The 23,323-nt window shown below is 39.3% G+C and overlaps 1 protein-coding gene and 1 pseudogene across 2 annotated transcripts; one reads left to right on the forward strand and one right to left on the reverse strand.

Moving 5' to 3' along the window:
* On the reverse strand, positions 1 to 5,829 carry PFN2 (profilin 2). Of its 2 annotated transcripts, none has more exons than XM_024244098.3 (3): positions 5,583 to 5,829; positions 3,229 to 3,421; positions 1 to 1,382 (listed from the first exon to the last, which is right to left on the reverse strand). In XM_024244098.3, the coding sequence occupies exons 1-3, from the start codon at positions 5,712 to 5,714 to the stop codon at positions 1,285 to 1,287; spliced, it is 423 nt and encodes a 140-aa protein (XP_024099866.1). In that variant the 5' UTR covers positions 5,715 to 5,829; the 3' UTR covers positions 1 to 1,284.
* An 11,799-nt stretch (positions 5,830 to 17,628) lies between these two features.
* On the forward strand, positions 17,629 to 21,791 carry LOC129058380 (peptidyl-prolyl cis-trans isomerase A-like; annotated as a pseudogene).
* The last annotated feature ends 1,532 nt before the right edge of the window (positions 21,792 to 23,323 follow it).

A 23,323-nucleotide genomic window follows, 5' to 3' on the forward strand; every position in this document is an offset into this window, starting at 1 on the left:
TTTGGTTGGAATAAATTTATTTCATCTGTCTGTAAACAAGGTGTTTAATAGTTATGGCATTTTTTTAAATGCATATTAAATCAGATGAGTTAGACTGTATCCCAGATGTAACAAAGTGCAGGGAAAGAAATGGACAAATCAGCAACAAGATTTGTTTTTAAATCTGTACATTATCCACAAGGCCCAAACAATAGAAGCAAACACTAGAATGTCCCTAAAGTAGTGCCATTCGAAAGAAACCCTTAATAGGTCAGTTAAAATCCATCTCACAATAGCAACAGTTCATTTTAACAATAGTATGGCACAGAATACATATGAAAAAAATTCATCACAAGACAGCCAAGTCCACAAAAATGCAACTTCATATAAAAACTCAAGCTGCAAATAAAAATTGGTCCTATGAAGAACAAACTGGACACACTCCAGATGGTTATGTTGGGATACCTAATGTCCATAATGGCAGCCTTTTACAATTTTACTAAAGAGTAGAGCTGGTGTGCAAAGAAAAAGGAAGAAAAATCTGAGCTATTGCAATGATGGAATGTCCCTGGGGATTCAATCAGTATGGTTACTGTAAGGTCATGGGAGGAAGTGCTTTTTGCTCTTGTTTTGCCATTGCACTCTTCATATGTCCTGTAGACACTATGAATAAAGGTTTGTCTCTACTCAAGTGCAACAACAATACTAAAAGCAAACTACTGCAGCTCTCAATAGCTCATCAACAAAAGGGATATTAATTGGTTAAAAAAAACAGGCACTGCATTAAAAAAGATGGACGCAAACCAAATGCCTATGTGCGAAGGGAGTCGGGGGCCCGGCGGGGGGTGGGGCGGGTAGGAAAAAGAGAAGAGTGAAGGAAAGATGCATGCACTTTTTCCTCCCAACCATGCGCTACAAAAGGAAGACTAAATGAGCCAAGTAAATGCTCAAAGTGCTGAAAAGACACTGATCAGAGATTGTACAACCGGCACCTTGCTTAATATTAACTTATTTTAGTAATCAATATCCCATTAATTGCTAAGACAAAGTGATGCCCAACTTGGCATGCCCCCTCCCCCCAATTTCAAGGTATCATGCAAATCATTATTGTGCTGCAATTATGTTGCCAGATAAGGGTTGGTTACATACAATGGTTAACATACAAATGATCCATTGGGCAAACAGGAATCATGACATTAGAAAATAGGTGAAGAAAAATTAGCTACCATCTATAGTTTGGTAGCATTGTGACCATAATTAGGGTTGTTGATGAAGACAGTTGCTAGGTAGATGGGGAGAGGCTGCTTACACATCAGACCTCCTCAGGTATAAAGCGAGTTCATATGCTTTCTTGTTAAGTGTGCCTCCGTGGACACCTTCCTTTCCCATGACTATAACCAATGCTGGAGTACACAAGGAAACAAAACAAAAGTGAACAGAATTATTTTGGGGGGGGAGGGCAGAAAGAAAGACACCTTTCCCCACCAACAGAGGGATACAAAGGAGACACAGGTTCATACCCCATCACCCTGCATTGCTAATAAAATTTCCAGAATTAAGACTTAAGCTTACAGCTAGGAAAGTTTAAGAGCAATTTTCCCCTAATACTTAACAGTCTGCCTAGCAGCTAGAACCCAGAGTCTCTCAAGTATTTTGCCATTGAGTATGCCTTCTTATTCAATCCGCCTCCATGGACCCCTTCTTTTCCCATTACAAAGACCAAGACTGAAAGAGAAAGAAGAAAAGTGTTTCAAAAGAAGTGTTAATCAAGAAAGTCACATAAGTTTTAGCAGACAGAACCCCGATTAATAAGTTAACATTAAGTTAGTTTTCCATGAACTGCCAAGCACTGAAGTCAAGTAGGTTTCCGAAAAGAACTTTCAAACTAGTAATATACTAAACAGAAAATAGTAAACTTGACTGCATCTTGGAAGCCAATCAATGCAAGCAAAAGTTCTATACAACTATCTTTACACTAGCTACAGAAAAAAAAAAGGGATCATTTGTCTTCTATTTTAGGGCAAAAAAATTCTGATAACTTCACCGTAGTAGCCTTGTTTTTAATTGCGTCTAAAAAAATAGGTTTACGATTTCTAATTGCTCTTCTATGATGCAATTCAAAGGTCTATAACCCAAAATATATGTATATGTCAAATTTTATATTCACTACCACTAGATGTCAGTAGTGCTGTATCATATAAAATATTCTGTTTTTTTGTCTTGTGTTTGACACTTCTTTTTAGCGTATAGTGCAGCTAAGGTTTAAAGAGATTTGTCACTATTTCAAAGTCATCTAATTTTCTTATAAATACTTTAATAAACATCAACTCACACCAGAATACGAGTAACTTTTAGGATAATCACAGGGAACTGGTACAGCCATAGCATTAATTATAACTCACGGCAGCTTCAACTCCCCTCACATGGTAGAGCTGTTATTAAAATTAGATGTGCCAAGTCAGCTATGTGAGGCTACAGAAGCACTCTCTATTTACAAAATATTCGTATGCGTTAACACATTAAAATGTATTTGTAAATCAATTAAATGTCATAATAAACCTCAATTTCAAAAGTTTATTTTGAAAAAGTAGGGAGACTTCTTTAGTGCAATTAAGAGTTTCTAAAATGCTGACAACAGTCTGGAGACACCTGATTTTTGGACCAAGTATACAAACTAAATGTAATTTCCTACTTTTCAAATCTAAGTCTCAGACACAATCTTTGAAAACATTTCAGTGAATGGACAACTTACTCCAAAATCCTCATCTAATTATCTTTTCCCCAGCAAAGTTCCTAACTGAAAAATGAACGGATGTTAATTTTTCCTTCTTTATGCTGAGCAGTGAAATGGTTAGAATACAAGCAAGAAAAAAAAGGAGATCCAAAGGTCAAACACACACCGAAAGGGACTAAAATAACCAAGTGATTCGAAGAATTTAACAATCTGAAACACCACAGGATTATGATTTGACATGTCAAGCAGTTTAAGAGACTTTTAAGTTTACTAAAGCTTAAAGTGAGTTGATACGAATATTCTATCCTAGAAACAAAATCAGGATCTAAGAGGCCAGGCTGTAGATGCTGTAGAGTAGGTAAAACTAAAGCAGTGCTTTTCCATAGTGCTGGGCAGTTCACAAAAACCACCTTAATAGCCATTATAGACTAACTTTTATTCAAAATGTTAAAAGAAACTGCTTAATAAATTGTAACTGTGGCATGCAACTTTAACCAAAAGAATGCCTTACTTACCTCTACCAGCTCTGCCGACAGCCACATTGTATGTTGGCTCCCCACCTTGACTCTTTGTCCGGATGTCCATTGTGCAGTCACCATCGACGTATAGACTATCTCTGATCACTGAGCATTTCTTCGCGCCAAGAGTCAAACCGTTGGTAAAGAAACCTTCCCGGTCTTTTCCTACAATCATATCTATTTCTATTGGCTGCCCCCCACCAAAAAGAAAAAAAAAAAAATTAAGTTGTAGTTAATTCCTTTTAGGGCTTGATGTAACAGGAAAGGCTGTGTGCTAGGCTTATACTACCACTGCCAGATAACCACATTTCACTAATGTAAAACCAAGATTCAGTCTTTTCTAAATAATTACTTAATCCTATATAATCACATCTTTTACATCAGTTGATTTGACTTCAGTTAACGGTGTCGTCTCTTAACCAAGACCAGTCTATACAAAGAAACTCTAAAGAGTTGATAGTTGACACTAGACAAAGTGCAAACTTAAAGAGTTATTTATAAACTGTATTAAGTCAGCTGGTGCCTGAAAGTGTTTACGTAATGGTAAAAATTCAGCTATCAACTCTGAACACAGCTGGTCTATCATATTCAGTCCCATTACAGTAAATCATGTTTCATCAAATTTAAAGTTGCTTCAAAGTCTCCCAAAATAAAGCCTGTTCTTTGTTCACTTTTCTGCTTAGAATAACTAGAAATATACCTGATGATATGGACTTCAATCCCTGGACATCAGTGCTTTTCCAAATTCATATTTCCCTCCTATTTTTCTAGCCACGACTCCTGTTTCTTTCCAACTTCCCTTCCCCTCCCATCTCAGTAATCAGTTTTCTTTCTGGGCAAACGCAAAGTGGATTCTGTCTACAGCACTGCGGTAGGCACTAGTAAAACAGAAAAAATGGAGGGAGATTGGGAAAGAAACTGAGGTAGCCACCAGAACCGGAAAGGAGAAAACGTGCATTCTAACATTCCATGAATAAGAAGGAAGGCGTCGCCCCCATCAGAACTGCAGAGTCATAGCAGGCCCCAGCCATTTCCAAGCACACTCCCGCAATCTTCCTAGTCAGACAGCGGGAACTCACACACAAAGACAAGAGGACTGCAGGAAAAAAGTTGATGACCAGATGCCAATTCCCTACAAGAATTGTAGTCCACTGCGGGTATACGAGACCTTAAAGTACTACTGTCAAGGACTGAGTTCCAAAGTTAGACTTTAAACCATGTTAAGTAGTAAAAGAATAATTAGCACCCTTAATAGGGGACCTGAATTTTGGTGTTTAACGGGAAGGGAGCGCGGTGCTAAGAAATTAAGGGAATGGTCTCGTATTTAATACAATTATCATAATTTTAGAAACAGCCTTGGGCAGAAACAGGCAAAACAATAAGCTGGAGGCTTAGTGGCAAATATTCCCCAAACATACTGCAACCAACTCAAAACCATCAAGTCTCAAGAAAATCAGGCAATGTGAAGCATAAAACTGCAGTAGTTCCTCTACTGCCACCACTAAAGAGGGAGGGACTTAGAGAAGTGAAGTGTGCTCCTGGTCTTCACAGATAATTGAAAGCCCCCGAAAAGCACCCCTTTTTTGAGCTATGTTGCGTAACTGGGGATAACCGTATATCGATGAATCTCCATATGAGGAGAGAAATCAATGGCAGTTCGCCATCTTGGAGAATTAAAAAAAAAAAAAAAACAGCCTATAGAGCTAGAGCCGAAGTCGAGATTCACGAATCCACCTACGCGGTCGGCGTACATCTCTCGCAAGCCCCAGAGGCCTGGACATCGGCAAACCTACGCAAAGTCGCTTCGAGAATCCCGGGGGCCGGGCCGGGGCCGCCGCCTCCCACAGCCGGAGGCGCGGGAGGCGCGCTGTCCGCGGAGCAAGAGGCGGCCAGAAAGCCTGGGGACCTCCACCCGGGGCCCGCGCTCCCCAGCCCGGATCCCCGACCCCCGCTTCCACCCCAGGACGTGCATAGCAAACCTCAGGGCTTCAAGAGAACCTAGAGGAACCGCACTACGAGAAAAAAGGAACCCCTCCCCTTGCCCTGGCCGGTGCGTGCCCCCTCCCCCAACCCGGGCACCTGGACCGACGCTGGAAACGCCAGGGGCGCCCCGGCCAGGGCCAGCAAGGAGTCCGGCCGCCGCCCCCCGCCTGTCAGCGCAGCCCCGGGTGAGGGGGCGTCCCCAGGCCTTGGCCTCCCCGCCCGCCCGGCAGCCGCATCCTCGGGGTCCGCTGCCTAGCACACCTGCAGGCTCGGCCCTCAGTGTTCCAGCCCCGCGCTGCGGCGCCCCCGCGGCCGGCCAACCCCGCTCCGGTGCAGGGACCAAGGTACCGGCCGCCACTGGTCCTCACCGTAATGCTCTGAAAGACGCCCCCGGCCGTGGCTGCCCAGACGTATTTGGCGTCGCAGTAGCCGACAATGGCGGCCTCCTGGCAGCAGCCATCGCACATCAGGTTATCCACGTAGCTCTGCCAACCGGCCATCTTCGAGCCCTTCGCACTGCAGCGCGGACGGCGAGGAGCAGCAGGCGCAGCGGCAGCGGCGGCGGCGGCGGCGGCGGTGGTGGTAGCGGGCGGCGGCGGCGGCGGCGGCGCGGGGGGAGGCGGGGCGGGGGCGGGGAGGAGGCGGCTCTGCGCAGGCACCGACCGCCCCCCTCCCCGAGGAGCTGCGGAGGGAGGACGCGGGTTCAGCGATGAGGGACGAACCTCAGAGCGCGCTCGGCCGCCCGGCCGCCCGCAGCCGCGGGGCTGACAAACCAGCGGCGGCAGGCTGCGAAGCGGCTGTGCCGGCGGCGGCGACGGCGACGGCTGCTCCTTACCGCAGCGCCCTCCGTTTTCCGCGGACACGGCTGGGCGTGCGCGCGCGCGTGCGTGCGATCCTTCCGCGGCGCCCGGGCACGGAGGGTCCCGGGAAGGGCGGGGGGAGACTGAGGCGGGGGCGCGGAGGGATACCGCCCCGGGACAATCACGGCCGCCACGTGCGGGAGGCGCCGGCCGGGCGCGGTGGCGTTGCGGTGAAGGGCGGAGCGTCGGACCCCGGGCCGGCGGAGAGGGTGGCCCCCGCGTCCCTCTCGGCACCCCAGGAACAGCGGCGAAACGGACGCTTTGGAGCCCGGCGGCCGGGCCGCGATGTGCTTTTCTCCTGTGTCCGCTGCCCGGGATGCGGAATCTTGAGCCTTGGTGTTGGGTTGCAGAGTTGCCCTGGTGACGGGATGCGGAGCGTTTCCTCTTCTTTGTGGTGGGGGCGGCTGGTGGCAGGGGCAGCTGGTGGCAGGGTTGCCCACGCTAATCTCCGAGTCTCTAAGGGCACCCTCTTTCCTGGACCCCTCTTGCGCCTCATCCATAAAGGCAGACCCGCGGGCGCGCGCCGGCAACCTGAAATCAGAGCAGGCGTCCGTGGCGCTCAGGAACCTTGCTGAGCTTCGCCGATCATTCATTGTTGCTTCATTTGGGTACCAAGGGCCTCTCATTCTGTGGATTCTTTGCCTGCAGGAGCCCCCTTAATGTTGCTAATCACGTGTGTGGTTAAATTGTTCGTAAATTCCGAACAAAACAAATAGCGACCTGTGTTACACTGTTTCTTGGTAACTGGGAAAGTTACGGTGGCTTGAAGTATACGCAAAAAATACAAAGATTAAAAACCAGGGAAGACTTCACTGAATGAACACCATAACACCTCTGCTCTGCAGGGTAAAATAATTTCGGGACCCAGGTCTGGGAAAGATTTGTATTAACAAGGTAAATGGTGGGCAGAGTGCCTGAGAAGCTATTCGTATCGTCTTTGGTAGCCTCTGGGCACTAGGACTAGACATGGAATTAGGGGTCCTCCAACAATGACTTCAATTTTAGGTTAATATAAACCATCTGCCAATTAACGGAAAGAAAGCACCAAAATGTAGATAAGTTGATGTTCACCCTTAAAGTTACCGTGTAAGGTCATGATTTGTAGGAGGATTAAGGAATGTATCTCTGGAAAGGGCAAGAACGTTGCTTTTAAAAGTCTAATTGGTTCTGAAGTTTTATATTTTTTTCTGCTGATTGCTTTAAAATGTTCAGCTACTAGAGAAAAAAAAAGTACAGTAAAAGAACCCCCAAGTCAGAGACCTATCAGACTGAGAATATGTATTTTCTCATGTTCTAAAGATACAGAATACCTGTGCGGTGTAAAATGTGAGCCAAAAATTGTTTCATTTTTGTAAGTGTGCCTCCCACCTGATTTAATTACACTTAATTGTTCTTGTTTATGACTCTGCTTTTTATGGTGATGTTGATCATTTTAGTCCTTCGATCATAGCACTGTATCATCTTAAAAGTTAATAATAGATTACTTGTAACACAGGCTCACTATGTGAGAATTCATCAAGCTGTATGTACATTTATTATTGTGCTCTTCATTGTATGTATAATTCAATAAATTGAAACAGTAAACAAAAAGGTAATGATAGAAAAAATAAAGTGATAACTTGAAGTATGTTGAATTTTTATTAATTTACTCTGAAGGTTTTAAGATATAATTTCTAGACGTTACTATCTTATTGTTATAGCACAGAGTTGGAAATAACTATATTCTTTTCCTATTCTTTTACTGTTGGCTTTAAACAGTGAAAGAACTGGACCAACAATATTTTCTAATTCAAATCTCAAAAGATTCTAAAACACATTTCTTGGGTAAAATATTCACAAAAATTTAGAATTCTTGTCATTTTTCTATATTTTTCAAAATATAATTCATTTTAAATTACTGCTACTTTTCCAACATGATGTTATTTTTCTAGAATTGCAAACAGTAAAATTTAAACAACTATGAAAAAAAATTCTGTATAATAGATTAAATTTTAGTTTCAATTTTTAGGTTATATATTCAAAGAGAATCCCTGTGCTGTCTCGGTTTTCAATACTGTAATAAAGTAACCTGTGCTTTTTTGTTTGTTTGTTTATTGAGATGAGACTCCGTCACCAGGGCTGCAGTGCAGTCAGTGGCATGATCTCGGCTCACTGCAACCTCTGCCTCCTGGGTTCAAGTGATTCTCCTGCCTCAGCCTCCCAAAAGTAGCTGGGATTACAGACGCCTGCCACTATGCCCAGCTAATTTTTTGTATTTTTTGTAGAGACAGGGTTTCACCATGTTGGCCAGGCTGGTCTCAAACTCCTGACCTCGTGATTCACCTGCCTCGGCCTCCCAAAGTGCTGGGATTACAGGCATGAGCCACCATGCCCGGCCACCTGTGCTTGTTTTCTTTAGAACCAGCTTCCTTGCATGCTGCTTTATTTTCCATTTGTGTACAGTGATCTCTTCCTATTTCATCTAAGTGTTGCTTATACGTTTCAGAAAGTATAAATAGAGGTGGAATACTGAGCTTTAGTAATAACAATATTGGTTCACTTAAGTCCAAAGGAGTATCAATGTGAGAAAAAGAATTGCCAATTTGTATCTTCCTCTACTTTTCTGAGAGTGAGTAATCCCTAGGATAATAATTGTAATATCTGGGCAGAAGTTTAGAAAAGTTGTGGCTGTGTTGATACAAATATCCAGAATAATGTGGCCATTAACAATCAGTAGCATATTTAAGTTTGGAGTGCATTATTATGCATTCTTTCCAGAATTATTTTATTCTTATTGAGTAAAGCAGAAACTGTGTAGTAAGCCACATTCTTTAATGTATAAGTCAAGTGGTGTCTGAACCACTTGAGTCCATGTAAAAATCATTTGAAATTTTAGCAAAACACAAACAAGAAATTACCTTTAAAATGTACACAACCTGATAATCATTGGGGGCAGGATCTAAAACTATACACTGTAATTACCCCCAAATTTAGTAAAACCATAATTAACCATCGGTTATTTAAAAATTTCACGTGCATACTTCATTTCTGAAAAAAGTATATGAATTATAAAAGCAATATCACAGCAATAAAGTTTAGAAAATGGAGAAAAATCCTTAATCCCACAAGCTAATACAAATATCTTTTGAATGTATTCATTGTTTTATTTATGATTTTTACAGTAAAGAACAAGGAGGACTTATAATTCTGCATTTGGCCATTTTACCCTGAAATTCTATGAATTTTTGCTTTTTATATTTTGAGGCTATCAGGAAAATGGAAATTTAAATTGTTATATTTTTCCTTTCTGATGAATTTATTCTTTATTATTTAGTAGTTGCCCTCTTTATCACCAATACTGCTTTTTGTCTTAAAATTTTTGTCAAATATTAAGGTAACATCCCAGCTCTCTTTTTATTGGTGTTTACCTTATATGTCTTTTCTCTCCCCCACCTCTCTTTCAACCTTTCTCTGTCCTTTTTATTTGTGTCTCATAAACTTCACACAGCTGGATTTTGTTTTTTTATCCAATATGGCAGTATAACCTTTAATTGGCAAGTTTATTCCATTTACATTCATTGTAATTATTGACATATATTTGGACTTGTTTGAACTAATTTTATTAGTCTCATTTTTCTTTCTATGCTTCTTTTTTCTTCCTTGCCTTTAAAAAAATGTGGGGCATGTGTGTTTTATTCTTCCATATTTTTTTCAAATTTATGCTAACAATTCTTCTTGTGTTACCCTTAAATTTTTGCCTTGCATATTTAATACAATAAAGTTTTAAGTTAAAGATCTTAAACATTACCCCTAGACAATTCAAAAACCTTAGAATGTTTTAAATCTGGATACCTCTCTCCAGACTATCTTACACAGATGTTTATGTATGTGTGTATATATATGTGCTTACATGTTTGTATTTTATTTACTTACTATTCCTTTTCATATCTCAGATAATTCTATGATCATTTTTCTTTCTTTCTAAAGTACATCTTTTAGAAGTTCCTTTAATAGCAGTCTCTTGGTGAGAAACTGTTTATCTGAGAAACTGTTTATATATATGTGCTTACATGTTTGTATTTTATTTACTTACTATTCCTTTTCATATCTCAGATAATTCTATGATCATTTTTCTTTCTTTCTAAAGTACATCTTTTAGAAGTTCCTTTAATAGCAGTCTCTTGGTGAGAAACTGTTTATCTGAAAATGTATTTATATCACTGTCATCCTCTGACAATGGGTTGGATCTACAATGCAAAATGGACACTTTGAAGATGTTATTCCATTTCATTTTGGTTTTTGTCACTGCTGTTGTATCATATGGATGATTTGTCTCTTTTCCTCTCGCTACTTTGGAACCTTTTTGTGTTTGCTCTTCCACAGTTTCACTATGATGTGTCTACATTTGGGTTTCTTTTATTCTACAGATTTATATTTATCATCACTTCTGTAAAATTCTCAATCACTATCTCTTCAATTAATTCCTTTTTCTCAGTTCTCTTTACTGTCTTAGAGTTCAGAATACATATGTTTCTGTTTCCTCTTCTGTTCTCCATATCTCTTAGCTTCTTTCATCTTTTTCATCTTCTTACTACTCTCTGTGCTCTATTCTGGGTAATTTCCTCAGATGTGTATTCCAGATCACTGTTCAACTATGTTTCATCTGTTGTTAAACCCATACATTGAGACTTTTTTAATTTCTAAAAGTCTATTTTTCATTTTAGAAGTTCCATTTTATTGTTATGCATATCTTCCCAGTTATTCCTGATACTCTTGTATTCTTTCCCAATCTTTGTGGTTCCATACTTCTTTAAATGTTTCTTACCTACTTATTCTGTACTCTGTATCTGTATCTCAGTACTCAGTATTAAATGAGGCTTTTAAAATCTTTTGTTTTTGCCCAATGAAACCATTCCAATATATAAACAAGTTGTATGTTGTTTTTAATCTACCTCACCCATAGTGGCTTGCCTCCTTGTATGCTTGGCGATCTTAAAGACTGTGAATGATATTTCATTGATCTTAATATGTGGGAAATTTAATGGCCTAAAGTGTGGAGACTTTTCTTCAAAAACAGTTTGTATCTGCTTCTACTATATGTCCAGGGTGCTAGCAACCTGGGGACACTTTAACTCTTTCTGTGGTGCCCCCTAAATGCAGGAGTATCTGATTCAGCTCCTCACATAGCTACCACTGGCATCTGCACTCAGACTAGCCCCATTTTTCCTGGTTACATACAGACTTCAGCTCTGCTTTCTGCTCAAGATTTGTTTCCCTTTATTTGGCGGGAAAAGGGTATTTTGAAGGTTTTTCTAATAATTTCTGTATGAGGATTTCAGTTGCTCCACATATGCACCAACAGTTGATATTGTGTGTCTTTTTAATTTTAAACATTTTGCTAGGTGTATTATGGTATTTAATTATGGCTTTAATTTGCATATTTCCAATGACAAAGGTGAGCATCTTTTTCATGTTGTTAGTCATTTACTTTTTTGTGAAGTGCTTGTGCAAATCTTTTGCTACATATTTTTCACTGTTAATGACTGTGTAGTAGTCCATCAAGTGGCTGTATCATAAGTTATCATTTCTTATTGAAATATCAGGTAAGTTGAGAAACAATAACCAAAAGAAAACTTCTTTATGACCTGTGTGGTGGTGAACTTTGAATTGTGTGGAAATGGATGAAATACATTCTTTTAAATGTCTGATGGCAAGATTTAAAATATGAAGTGTGGCACTTAATTCAGTTAGTGAAATGTGATAGACATTGCTGGTTTGCCTATCGAGTGTGTACTCTTCTTCCTTGCTAACAGAATCTTGAATTTGCTTGAGATAATAGTAAATAATTTAAAATACCTCCATAAACGCCCTTCCAGCTAGGGTGGTCATCTATTCCATTGGCCAATAAACTAGATCAAAAGCTACTTCATGGAAAGCTATTTTTTCCTTGATACCTACATCTTTCTGTAAAGGACTGCTCAGCTGGCATAAGCTTTCTACTTTTAACCTGTCTTTTCTCTTGTCCAGATTGTGATTCAGTGTCAAAGTGGGGCAGTCATTCGTAAGTGCTGAGCATTGTGGAGCAGGAGGGGAAAGGGGCCTGTTCTCTCAAGGGCCTTCACTATCCATACATTTCCTACCCCCAGACTCTTGTTACATTGGGTAAATAAACTCCTTACTTCGTTAAAGTACTGTAATCAGTCTGTGTTAAGTGCAACCAGACCTCGCTCTAACCAGAATATCCATTTTGTTATCCCACCTCAGGTTTCTAAGCATTCTAGTTTACCCAGTTTTGCTTTTCCATAATGAGTTAAGCTCTTGAGGAAATGCTTTATATCTATTACATCCCTATTGTAATAATGACTGAATTAGCCATATCATAGAAAATTGCTCTACTGTTTTTTTTTTTTTTTTTGGCAATAATACATTAAATAGTGCCCTAGAGGCTTCAACGATTCCGTGTACCTCCCTAAATATCACATTAGCTGATAGAAAATTCCTTAGGAGTTATGACTCATTTTTTCTGATTTGATGCAGAAAAGAGAATTCTGGAAGCACATGTGGAGCATTTCATTCCAAGTTATACGTGAACTTGAGAGATGTGTTTTGTAGAATTCCAAGGGTAAAGGCACAAAGCCTATAAAAACACTGGCCATCTTGTTATCTGATATGTGAGAGAAATGCAGGCAATCCATCAAAACACCCCCCAAAGAGATTACATGTCTAATTTTTCTTCATCTCAGTCCCAGAGGACAAATAATAAAATTTAATTAAGTAGCTGTTTCCACCAAAAAAATATTAAATGAGGCTTTTAAAATCTTTTGTTTTTACCCAATGAAACTCAGATATCACTTCTGGGAAAAATTCTTTCTGGGTTCACAAACATACTGACAGAGAACTAAAAGGAAAGTGTAAATTGAGCAATGGCTGTGTTCCATTTACAAGCATTTTAAAAGTGAATGTCAAATATATAGATGTCTAAATCATTTGATTTTCAAAGAATGTAAACTTTGCCACCACCAGCTACAGCACCCGCATACTTATTGAGAAATTTATATTAGGTAGCTAATTGTGCACATAATAAGACTGTCAAAGATCATGTTGACACCTTATCCCACTTTACTATTTCAGGCTGATCCAAACTCATAATACGAATAGACGGACATTGACCAAAGAGACCAGCAGCAGAACAAAAGCATAAACAAACATGAGAGTAGGCTAATTTTACCAACCTGAGGTCAAAAGGAAGTAGTTTTAGAAGTAAGTGAGTAACTAGATGAAGTAGATGATGAAGGTGGTATGCAGGACTGTTAATAACTGAAATTCCAAATAGAATCCAGGGAGGTTAAAGTGAAACACTTTCAATACGATTCCTTTATGTTGTAGAGGTTAGACTCACTTGATGACTTACTTGGCTCTGTTTTAAAGACCTCTTGAACAAAATATTTAATTGGAACAATTTATTTGCTATCAGTTCCTTTAGTGGATAGTAGATATTCCTGGTAATATTTACATTTTTCAAGTCATATAACAAGTATTGAACTCTTGCTCTTGTTACATATAACAAGTATTACATATAACATATAACAAGTATTGTAGCTCTTGTTACAGATAACAAGTATTGTAGCTCTTGCTACAGCTGTACTTGTTGGTATGTATTAAGGATAACATTTGTTAAAAAGGCCCTTGCCCTCTGATTTAAAGTCAGGCAGGAAAGTAGTGCATGCAAAGCACGTAAGCAATGTGGTCTGGCTGTAGAGTATGTGAGAGGCAAACAAGGATACGAACTAATTATATTACCAGTAGATCACAAAATCAGGTGGTAAACACTCTAGAAGGGCAGAGATGGTGAAAATTAATGGAGGCTGGAGTTATAAGAAACTAATAAAACAATGTTTCATAGAAAAGACCCAAGTACTGTTAGACCTTAAGGAATGGGTAGAACTGAAGTTTGGTTTTCAAAATCATAGAGACAGCATAAGCCACTGATTCCCCCTTCCACTAGAAAATGCAGCCCACAGAATGAGAGAAGATATTTGCAACACATACATCTGACAAAGTACTTCATATGGTTTGGCTGTGTGTCCCCACCCAAATCTCATGTTGAATTATAATCCTCACATGTCAGGGGCCGGGCCTTGTGGAAGGTGACTGAATCATGGGGTGGACTCCCTGCCTTGCTTTTCTTGTGATAGAGTTCTCGTGAGATCTGGTTGTTTGAAAGTGTGTACCACTTCCCTCTTCGCTCAGTCTCTCTCTCTCCTGCTCCACCATGTGAAGATTGTGCCTGCTTCTCCTTCACCTTCTGCCATGATTGTAAATTTCCTGAGGCCTCCCGAGCCCTGCCTCCTGTACGGACTGTGGAACTGTGAGTCAATTAAACCTCTTTTCTTTATGAACTACTGAGTGTCAGGTAGTTCTTTATAGCAATGTGAGAACAGATTAATATAGTACTCATTCAAAATATGTAAATAAACTACAGGACAACAGAAAAAGGGTGACAACTTGTAAGAAAGGTGGGCAAAGGCTTGAATGGAAAATCTACAAAAGAGATTACAGGCCAATAACCACAGGAGAAGATGTTTAACTGCGTTATTCACCAGGAAAAAGCAAATTATCTTTTGCACCGTCTTAGACCCATTAGGATGGCTATTATAATAAAAAAAAAAAAAAAAACAGAAAATAGTAAGTGTTGGTAAGGATGTGGAGAAACTGGAATCCTTGTGCACTCTTGGTGGCAATGTAAAATGGTACAACCAATATGGAAAATAGTAAGGTGGTTCCTCAAAAAATTAAAAATACAATTGCCATATAATCCAGAAGTTTCATTTCTGGGTATAAAAACAAAAGAAGTGAAAGCAAGAATTCAAACAGATGTGGCACACCCATGTTCACAGCAGCATTATTTCCAATAGCCAAAAGGTAGAAGTAACCCAAGTGTCCATGACAGATGGATAAACAAGTGGTGGTATATACATACAATGGAATGTTATTTAGCCTTAAAAAGGAAGAAAATTCTGACACATGCTAAGACACGGATAAATCTTGAGGACATTATACTTAGTGAAATAAGTCAGTTGCTAAACGACAAATATTGTATGATTCCACTTATATGAGATACTTAGATTAGTTCAAATCATAGAGATAGTAAATAGAATGGAGGTGCCAGGCCTGGAGGGAGGAGGAAGTGAATTATTGTTTAATGGGTACAGAGTTTCAGTTTAAGAAGATGAAAAGAGTTCTATATGTGGACGATGGTAATGGTAGCACAATAATGTGAATAGAATTCATTCTACTGATCTGTACACTTTAAAATGGTTAAGATAGTAAGTTTTGTTATGTGTATTTTACCACAATTGAAGTTTAACCACAATGCAATATCACTATTTACCTATTAGAATGGCAAAAATGAAAAAGAGAGAAAATACCATGTGTTACCAATCAGAACAACACATACACTGACTGCTATTAGAAGCGTAAAATAATACAATAATTTTGGATGATGCTTGCAGTGTCTACTATAACTGAACATACACAAACCTAAGACTTCACAGTTCCACTCCTAGATATATATCCAAGTAAAAATGCTTCCATGTCTTCCCTAAAAGACTGCAAGAATGTTCACAGCACAATTCATAGTAACTCCAAACTGGAAACACCCAAATGCCTATCAAAAATAGGATGGATAATAAATGTTATATTCATGCAATGGAATATTATACAGCAGTGAGAATAAACATAATGGTAACTATTTTCAACATATGAATGAAACTCACAAACATACAGTTAAAAAATGCCAGATAAAGTGTATCCTTTGGGTGGATTATTTGAAGGGTGCCCTGGATTAGTGTTATAGTACTGTTTCTTGATCTTGGGGCTATTTATATGGATGTGTTAACTATGTGGAAATTCATCAAGCTATATACCTATAACTGGTGCAATTTTCTGTATTTTTATCATAATTAAAATGAGAAATTTTGAAATCCCAACAGTTATGTGTGTGTGCATATGTGTGTGTCTGTATGAGAGACAGTGAGTGAGAGAGAGACACAGAGAGAGAGAAAAAATTGGCAAACTGTTAATAAAATTCATACATAAATGCAAAGGACCAAGAATAACCAAGAAAATGTTTCTTGAAGAACAACAGAATTGGAGGACATTCACTATTGGCTATCAAGTCTACAGTATGTGTAATAGTGGCACAAGGATAAACATATAGGTCAGTAGGCCACAATAGAGACTCCAGAAATAGATCTATGTATGGTCAATCACTTTTTCAAATAGATGTCAAGGTAATGGGAGAAGATGATTTTTTTCCAAAAATAGTGCTGGAACAACTGGACATCTGTGCAAAAAAAGAACCTCTACCCTTACATCTCACTCTCTGCAAAAAATTGAAGGGGATCCTAACCTAAATTTAAGAGCTAAAATTATAATATTTCTAAAAGAAAATGAAGAAGTCTTTGTGACCTTGAATTAGGCAAAGAATTCTTAATTAGGACACAGAAAAGCATGAATCACAAAAGAAAAAAACGATAAATTGAATCTTATCAAAAAGTTTTTAATTTCTTTCTTTATACGACAAACTCACACTGATAATGGGAATGTAAAATATGGTACAGCCTTTTGGAAAACAACTTGGCAGTTTCTTAAAATTTTAAACACAAACCCACCATATGACTGAGCTATTGTACTCTTAAGTATTTATCATGGAACTTTAAATCACATGTTTACACAAACACTTGGACAAAAATGGTTTTAGCAGCTTTATTTGTAATAACCCCAAACTGGTAAAAAACCAAATGTCCATCAGCGGAGGTATGGATTAGAAAATTGTGATGTATTCATATAATGGAATATTATTCAACAATAAAAAATAACACATCTGATACATCCAACAACAGTGAATCATGCTTAATGAAAGAAGCCAGACCACTCCCCACCACAAAAGAGCACTTACTGATAGAGCTGACCTAAGAAGCTTTGAAATGCAATATTTTGACTTGATACTACAAGGCAGACAAAACTGTATACAAACACTACACTCTGGTTGGTAAATTTATTTCTCATAGGAGCATGGTTAGCAATTCTGAAACTCTTTTACATGTTGTGTTTTCTAAGGCTGCTGTAACAAATTACCACAGACTTGGTGGCATAAAGCAAGAGAAATTTAATCTTTCATAGTTCTGAAAACCGGAAGTCCAAAATCAAGGTGTTGTCAGAGCTGCGGTATCTCTGAAGTCTCTAGGGGAGAATCCTTCTTTGTGTCTTCCAGCTCCTGGTGACTTCAGGTGTTCCTTGACTTGTGGCTGCTTCACTACAGTCTCTGCCTCTGTCTTTACCTGGTCTTCTCCTATTGCCTCTATGTTTCTCTTCTCTGTGTGTTTCTTATAAGGATACTTGTCATTGGATTTAGGGCCCACCGGGATAATCTAATGTAAATGAATCTTGAGATCCTTGATTATGTCTGTGAAGACCCCTTTTCTAAATAAGGTTACATTCACAGCTTCCAGTGGTTAAGACATAGGCATATATATTTGAGGATCACCAATCAACCTAATACACATGTATATAAAACGAATCGGTGCTTTGCAAACACTGTCACTGCCCAGACCCCCTGACACCAGCCATAGTCGACCCCACCATACTCTTTGACATCACTGTCAGTAGCGAGCCCTTGGGCCACATTTCCTTAGATCCATTTGTAGACAAAGCTATTAATACAAAGACAGCAGAAAACTTTCATGCTCTGAGCACTGGAGAGAAAGAATTTGGTTATTAAGAGTTCTTGCCCTCCTTTTTTCTTTATTAGTCTTGCTATCGGTCTATCAATTTTGTTGATCCTTTCAAAAAACCAGCTCCTGGATTCATTAATTTTTTGAAGGGTTTTTTGTGTCTCTATTTCCTTCAGTTCTGCTCTGATTTTAGTTATTTCTTGCCTTCTGCTAGCTTTTGAATGTGTTTGCTATTGCCTTTCTTGTTCTTTTAATTGTGATGTTAGGGTGTCAATTTTGGATCTTTCCTGCTTTCTCTTGTGGGCATTTAGTGCTATAAATTTCCCTCTACACACTGCTTTGAATGTGTCCCAGAGATTCTGGTACATTGTGTCTTTGTTCTCATTGGTTTCAAAGAACATCTTTATTTCGGCCTTCATTTCATTATGTACCCAGTAGTCATTCAGGAGCAGGTTGTTCAGTTTCCATGTAGTTGAGCGGTTTTGAGTGAGTTTCTTTATCCTGAGTTCTAGTTTGATTGCACTGTGGTCTGAGAGACAGTTTGTTATAATTTCTTTTCTTTTACATTTGCTGAGGAGAGCTTTACTTCCAACTATGTGGTTAATTTTGGAATAGGTGTGGTGTGGTGCTGAAAAAAAATGTATATTCTGTTGATTTGGGGTGGAGAGTTCTGTAGATGTCTAGACGCAATAAAAAATGATAAAGGGGATATCACCACCGATCGCACAGAAATACAAACTACCATCAGAGAATGCTACAAACACCTCTACGCAAACAAACTAGAAAATCTAGAAGAAATGAATAAATTCCTCGACACATACACTCTCCCAAGACTAAACCAGGAAGAAGTTGAATCTCTGAATAGACCAATAACAGGATCTGAAATTGTAATAATCAATAGCTTACCAATCAAAAAGAGTCCAGGACCAGATGGATTCACAGCCGAATTCTACCAGAGGTACAAGGAGGAACTGGTACCATTCCTTCTGAAACTATTCCAATCAATAGAAAAAGAGGGAATCCTCCCTAAAACTCATTTTATGAGGCCAGCATCATCCTGATACCAAAGCCGGGCAGAGACACAACCAAAAAAGAGAATTTTAGACCAATAGCCCTGATGAACATTGATGCAAAAATCCTCAATAAAATACTGGCAAACCAAATCCAGCAGCACATCAAAAAGCTTATCCACCATGATCAAGTGGGCTTCATCCCTGGGACGCAAGGCTGGTTCAATACATGCAAATCAATAAATGTAATCCAGCATATAAACAGAACCAAAGACAAAAACACATGATTATCTCAATAGATGCAGAAAAGGCCTTTGACAAAATTCAACAACCCTTCATGCTAAAAACTCTCAATAAATTAGGTATTGATGGGACGTATCTCAAAATAATAAGAGCTATCTATGACAAACCCACAGCCAATATCATACTGAATGGGCAAAAACTGGAAGCATTCCCATTGAAAACTGGCACAAGACAGGGATGCCCTCTCTCACCACTCCTATTCAACATAGTGTTGGAAGTTCTGGACGGGGCAATTAGGCAGGAGAAGGAAATAAAGGGTATTCAATTAGGAAAAGAGGAAATCAAATTGTCCCTGTTTGCAGACGACATGATTGTATATCTAGAAAACGCCACTGTCTCAGCCCAAAATCTCCTTAAGCTGATAAGCAACTTCAGCAAAGTCTCAGAATACAAAATCAATGTACAAAAATCACAAGCATTCTTATACACCAATAACAGACAAACAGAGAGCCAAATCATGAGTGAACTCCCATTCACAATTGCTTCAAAGAGAATAAAATACTTAGGAATCCAACTTACAAGGGACATGAAGGACCTCTTCAAAGAGAACCATAAACCACTGCTCAATGAAATAAAAGAGGATACAAACAAATGGAAGAACATTCCATGCTCATGGGTAGGAAGAATCAATATTGTGAAAATGGCCATACTGCCCAAGGTAATTTATAGATTCAATGCCATCCCCATCAAGCTACCAATGACTTTCTTCACAGAATTGGAAAAAACTACTTTAAAGTTCATATGGAACCAAAAAAGAGCCCGCATCGCCAAGTCAATCCTAAGCCAAAAGAACAAAGCTGGAGGCATCATGCTACCTGACTTCAAACTATACTACAAGGCTACAGTAACCAAAACAGCATGGTACTGGTACCAAAACAGAGATATAGATCAATGGAACAGAACAGAGCCCTCAAAAATAACGCCGCGTATCCACAACTATCTGATCTTTGACAAACCTGACAAAAACAAGCAATGGGGAAAGGATTCCCTATTTAATAAATGGTGCTGGGAAAACTGGCTAATATGTAGAAAGCTGAAACTGGATCCCTTCCTTACACCTTATACAAAAATTAATTCAAGATGGATTAAAGACTTAAACATTAGACCTAAAACCATAAAAACCCTAGAAGAAAACCTAGGCATTACCATTCAGGACATAGGCATGGGCAAGGACTTCATGTCTAAAACACCAAAAGCAATGGCAACAAAAGCCAAAATTGACAAATGGGATCTAATTAAACTAAAGAGCTTGTGCACAGCAAAAGAAACTACCATCAGAGTGAACAGGCAACCTACAAAATGGGAGAAAATTTTCGCAACCTACTCATCTGACAAAGGGCTAATATCCAGAATCTACAATGAACTCAAACAAATTTACAAGAAGAAAACAACCCCATCAAAAAGTGGGTGAAGGATATAAACAGACACTTCTCAAAAGAAAATATTTATGCAGCCAAAAGACACATGAAGAAATGCTCATCATCACTGGCCATCAGAGAAATGCAAATCAAAACCACAATGAGATACCATCTCACACTAGTTAGAATGGCAATCATTAAAAAGTCAGGAAACAACAGGTGCTGGAGAGGATGTGGAGAAATAGGAACACTTTTACACTGTTGATGGGACTGTAAACTAGTTCAACCATTGTGGAAGTCAGTGTGGCGATTCCTCAGGGATCCAGAACTAGAAATACCATTTGACCCAGCCATCCCATTACTGGGTATATACCCAAAGGACTATAAATCATGCTGCTATAAAGACACATGCACACGTATGTTTATTGCGGCACTATTCATAATAGCAAAGACTTGGAACCAACCCAAATGTCCAACAATCATAGACTGGATTAAGAAAATGTGGCACATATACACCATGGAATACTATGCAGCCATAAAAAATGATGAGTTCATGTCCTTTGTAGGGACATGGATGAAACTGGAAATCATCATTCTCAGTAAACTATCGCAAGGACAAAAAACCAAACACCGCATGTTCTCACTCATAGATGGGAATTGAACAATGAGAACACATGGACACAGGAAGGGGAACATCACACTCTGGGGACTGTTGTGAGGTGGGGGGAGGCGGGGAGGGATAGCATTAGGAGATATACCTAATGCTAAATGGCGAGTCAATGGGTGCAGCACACCATCATGGCACATGTATACATATGTAACTAACCTGCACATTGTGCACATGTACCCTAAAACTTAAAGTATAATAATAATAATAATAAAGAGTTCTTGCTTTCACAGTATTATTCCAGGATTTATGTGTCTGGGTGGTGATTTCACATGCCATAATGGCACTGGTAGAAAGTCCATCTATGGTGAGAAATTTAATAATGAGAGCGTCATCCTGAAGTATACAGGTTCTGGCATCTTGTCCATGGCAAATGCTGTACTCAACACAAACGGTTCCCATTTTTTCATTTGCACTGCAAAGACTGAGTGGTTGGTAGGCAAAGCATGTGGTCTTTGGCAAGGTGAAAGAGGGCACTAATAAGGTGGAAGCCATGGAATGCTTTGGGTCCAGGAATGGCAAGACCAGCAAGAAAATCATTGCTGACTGTGGAAAACGCTAATAAATTTGAATCGTGTTTTATGTTAACCACAAGAGAATTGCTTCTGTAGCTCAGGAGAGCCCCCTCCAACCCATTTGCTCACAGTATCCTATAATCTTTGTGCTATCTCTGCTATTCTTTAGGTTCCATATTTTCCTTATTCCCTTCCATGTCTAGCTGGATTACACAGTTACATTTATGATCATGAAATAAAAACTAAACAACAAAAAATAAAAATTGAATAAGACAATATATTGTAAATAATGAGAGCCAGGTTTCTCACTGACATGAGAAAGAAGTTACAAATAAGCAAGAGTGAAAGGTTAGAATGACCCCTGTGGTGCTGGATTAGAGTCACATTTATCAGCATGAACTTATATTAATATGTATACAGATATATGAGCATAAATACAGGTATTGTAGATACATGGGTTAGTATACATACATATATCTCCTACCTCTGTTCACTAACAGAAGCTGAAGCAATGACAGTCGAGTAGTAACAAGTACACATACTACTTAGATCTTTATTTCTAAATACCTTTTTTTTGTTTGTTTGTTTGAGATGTAGTCTCACTTTGTCGCCCAGGCTGTAGTGCAGTGGCATGATCTCGGCTCACTGCAACCTCTGCCTCACAGGTTCAAGCAATTCTGCCTCAGCCTCCCAAGTAGCTGGGATTACAGCCACGCACCACCATGCCCTGCTAACTTTTGTATTTTTAGTAGAGATGGGGTTTCACCATGTTGGCCAGGGTCTCAAACTTGTGACTTCAGGTGATCCACCCGCTTTGGCCTCCCAAATCTAAATACCTTTTTCCAACAAACAGAACCAGTGCTCCTTAAAGAAATAGTTGTTTCTAGATCTAGAGCAGAGTAAATACAATATAAGCCTGGAGCATCTTACAGTGCCAGAAAGGAAGTGTCCAGAAAAAAACTCTATAGAGATGGAAATTAGATTAGTAAACGCCTATGGCTGAGATTGAGAATGGGAAAATGACTGCAAATGAAGATGAGGCTTCCTTTCGAGATGGTAGAAGTATTCTACAATTAGTTTGTCCTATTAGTTTTACAACTCTGTAAATATACTAAAATTCATATTGATATCATGTACCTCCTGATGTGATGAGTATGAAAGTTGAATATGTGCATACACGTCAATAAATTTTATGGTATATAAATTATACCTCAACAAAGCTGATTAAGAAGAAAGTGCTCTATAAAACAAACAAAAAAAGGCCAGGCACAGTGGCTCACACCTGTAATCCCAAAACTTTGGGAGGCCGAGGCCGGGGGATCATGACTTCAGGAGATCAAGACCATCCTGGCTAACACGGTGAAACCCCCATCTCTACCAAAAATACAAAAAATTAGGCAGGTGTGGTGGCACACACCTGTAGTCCCAGCTACCTGGGAGGCTGAGGCAAGAGAATCGCTTGAACCTGGGAGGCGGAGGTTGCAGTGAGCCAAGATGGCACCACTGCACTCTAGCCTGGGCAACAAAGTGAGCTTCCGTCTCAAAAAAAAAGACAGAAAGAAAGAAAAAAGGATGGTGTATATTGAAGACATACAAGAACCAACTGAAAGTGCTACCAATGGCCAAAGTTGGAACAATTTGAGCAACAAATTAAGTAATGGTAGTATTGAATTAAAGCCCCA

Source organism: Pongo abelii, chromosome 2 (genome assembly GCF_028885655.2).
Source record: "Pongo abelii isolate AG06213 chromosome 2, NHGRI_mPonAbe1-v2.0_pri, whole genome shotgun sequence".
Lineage (NCBI taxonomy): Eukaryota > Metazoa > Chordata > Mammalia > Primates > Hominidae > Pongo > Pongo abelii.

What these genes read in the sequence shown, in the direction of transcription:
- PFN2 (XM_024244098.3), bottom strand. Translation starts at nt 5,714, where the DNA reads ATGGCCGGTTGGCAGAGCTACGTGGATAACCTGATGTGCGATGGCTGC. An exon ending in GCGTCTTTCAGAGCATTACG is followed by an intron (nt 3,422 to 5,582) that starts GTGAGGACCAGT and finishes GGTGGGGGGCAG; the next exon opens with CCAATAGAAATAGATATGAT. An exon ending in TGTCGGCAGAGCTGGTAGAG is followed by an intron (nt 1,383 to 3,228) that starts GTAAGTAAGGCA and finishes TGTGTACTCCAG; the next exon opens with CATTGGTTATAGTCATGGGA.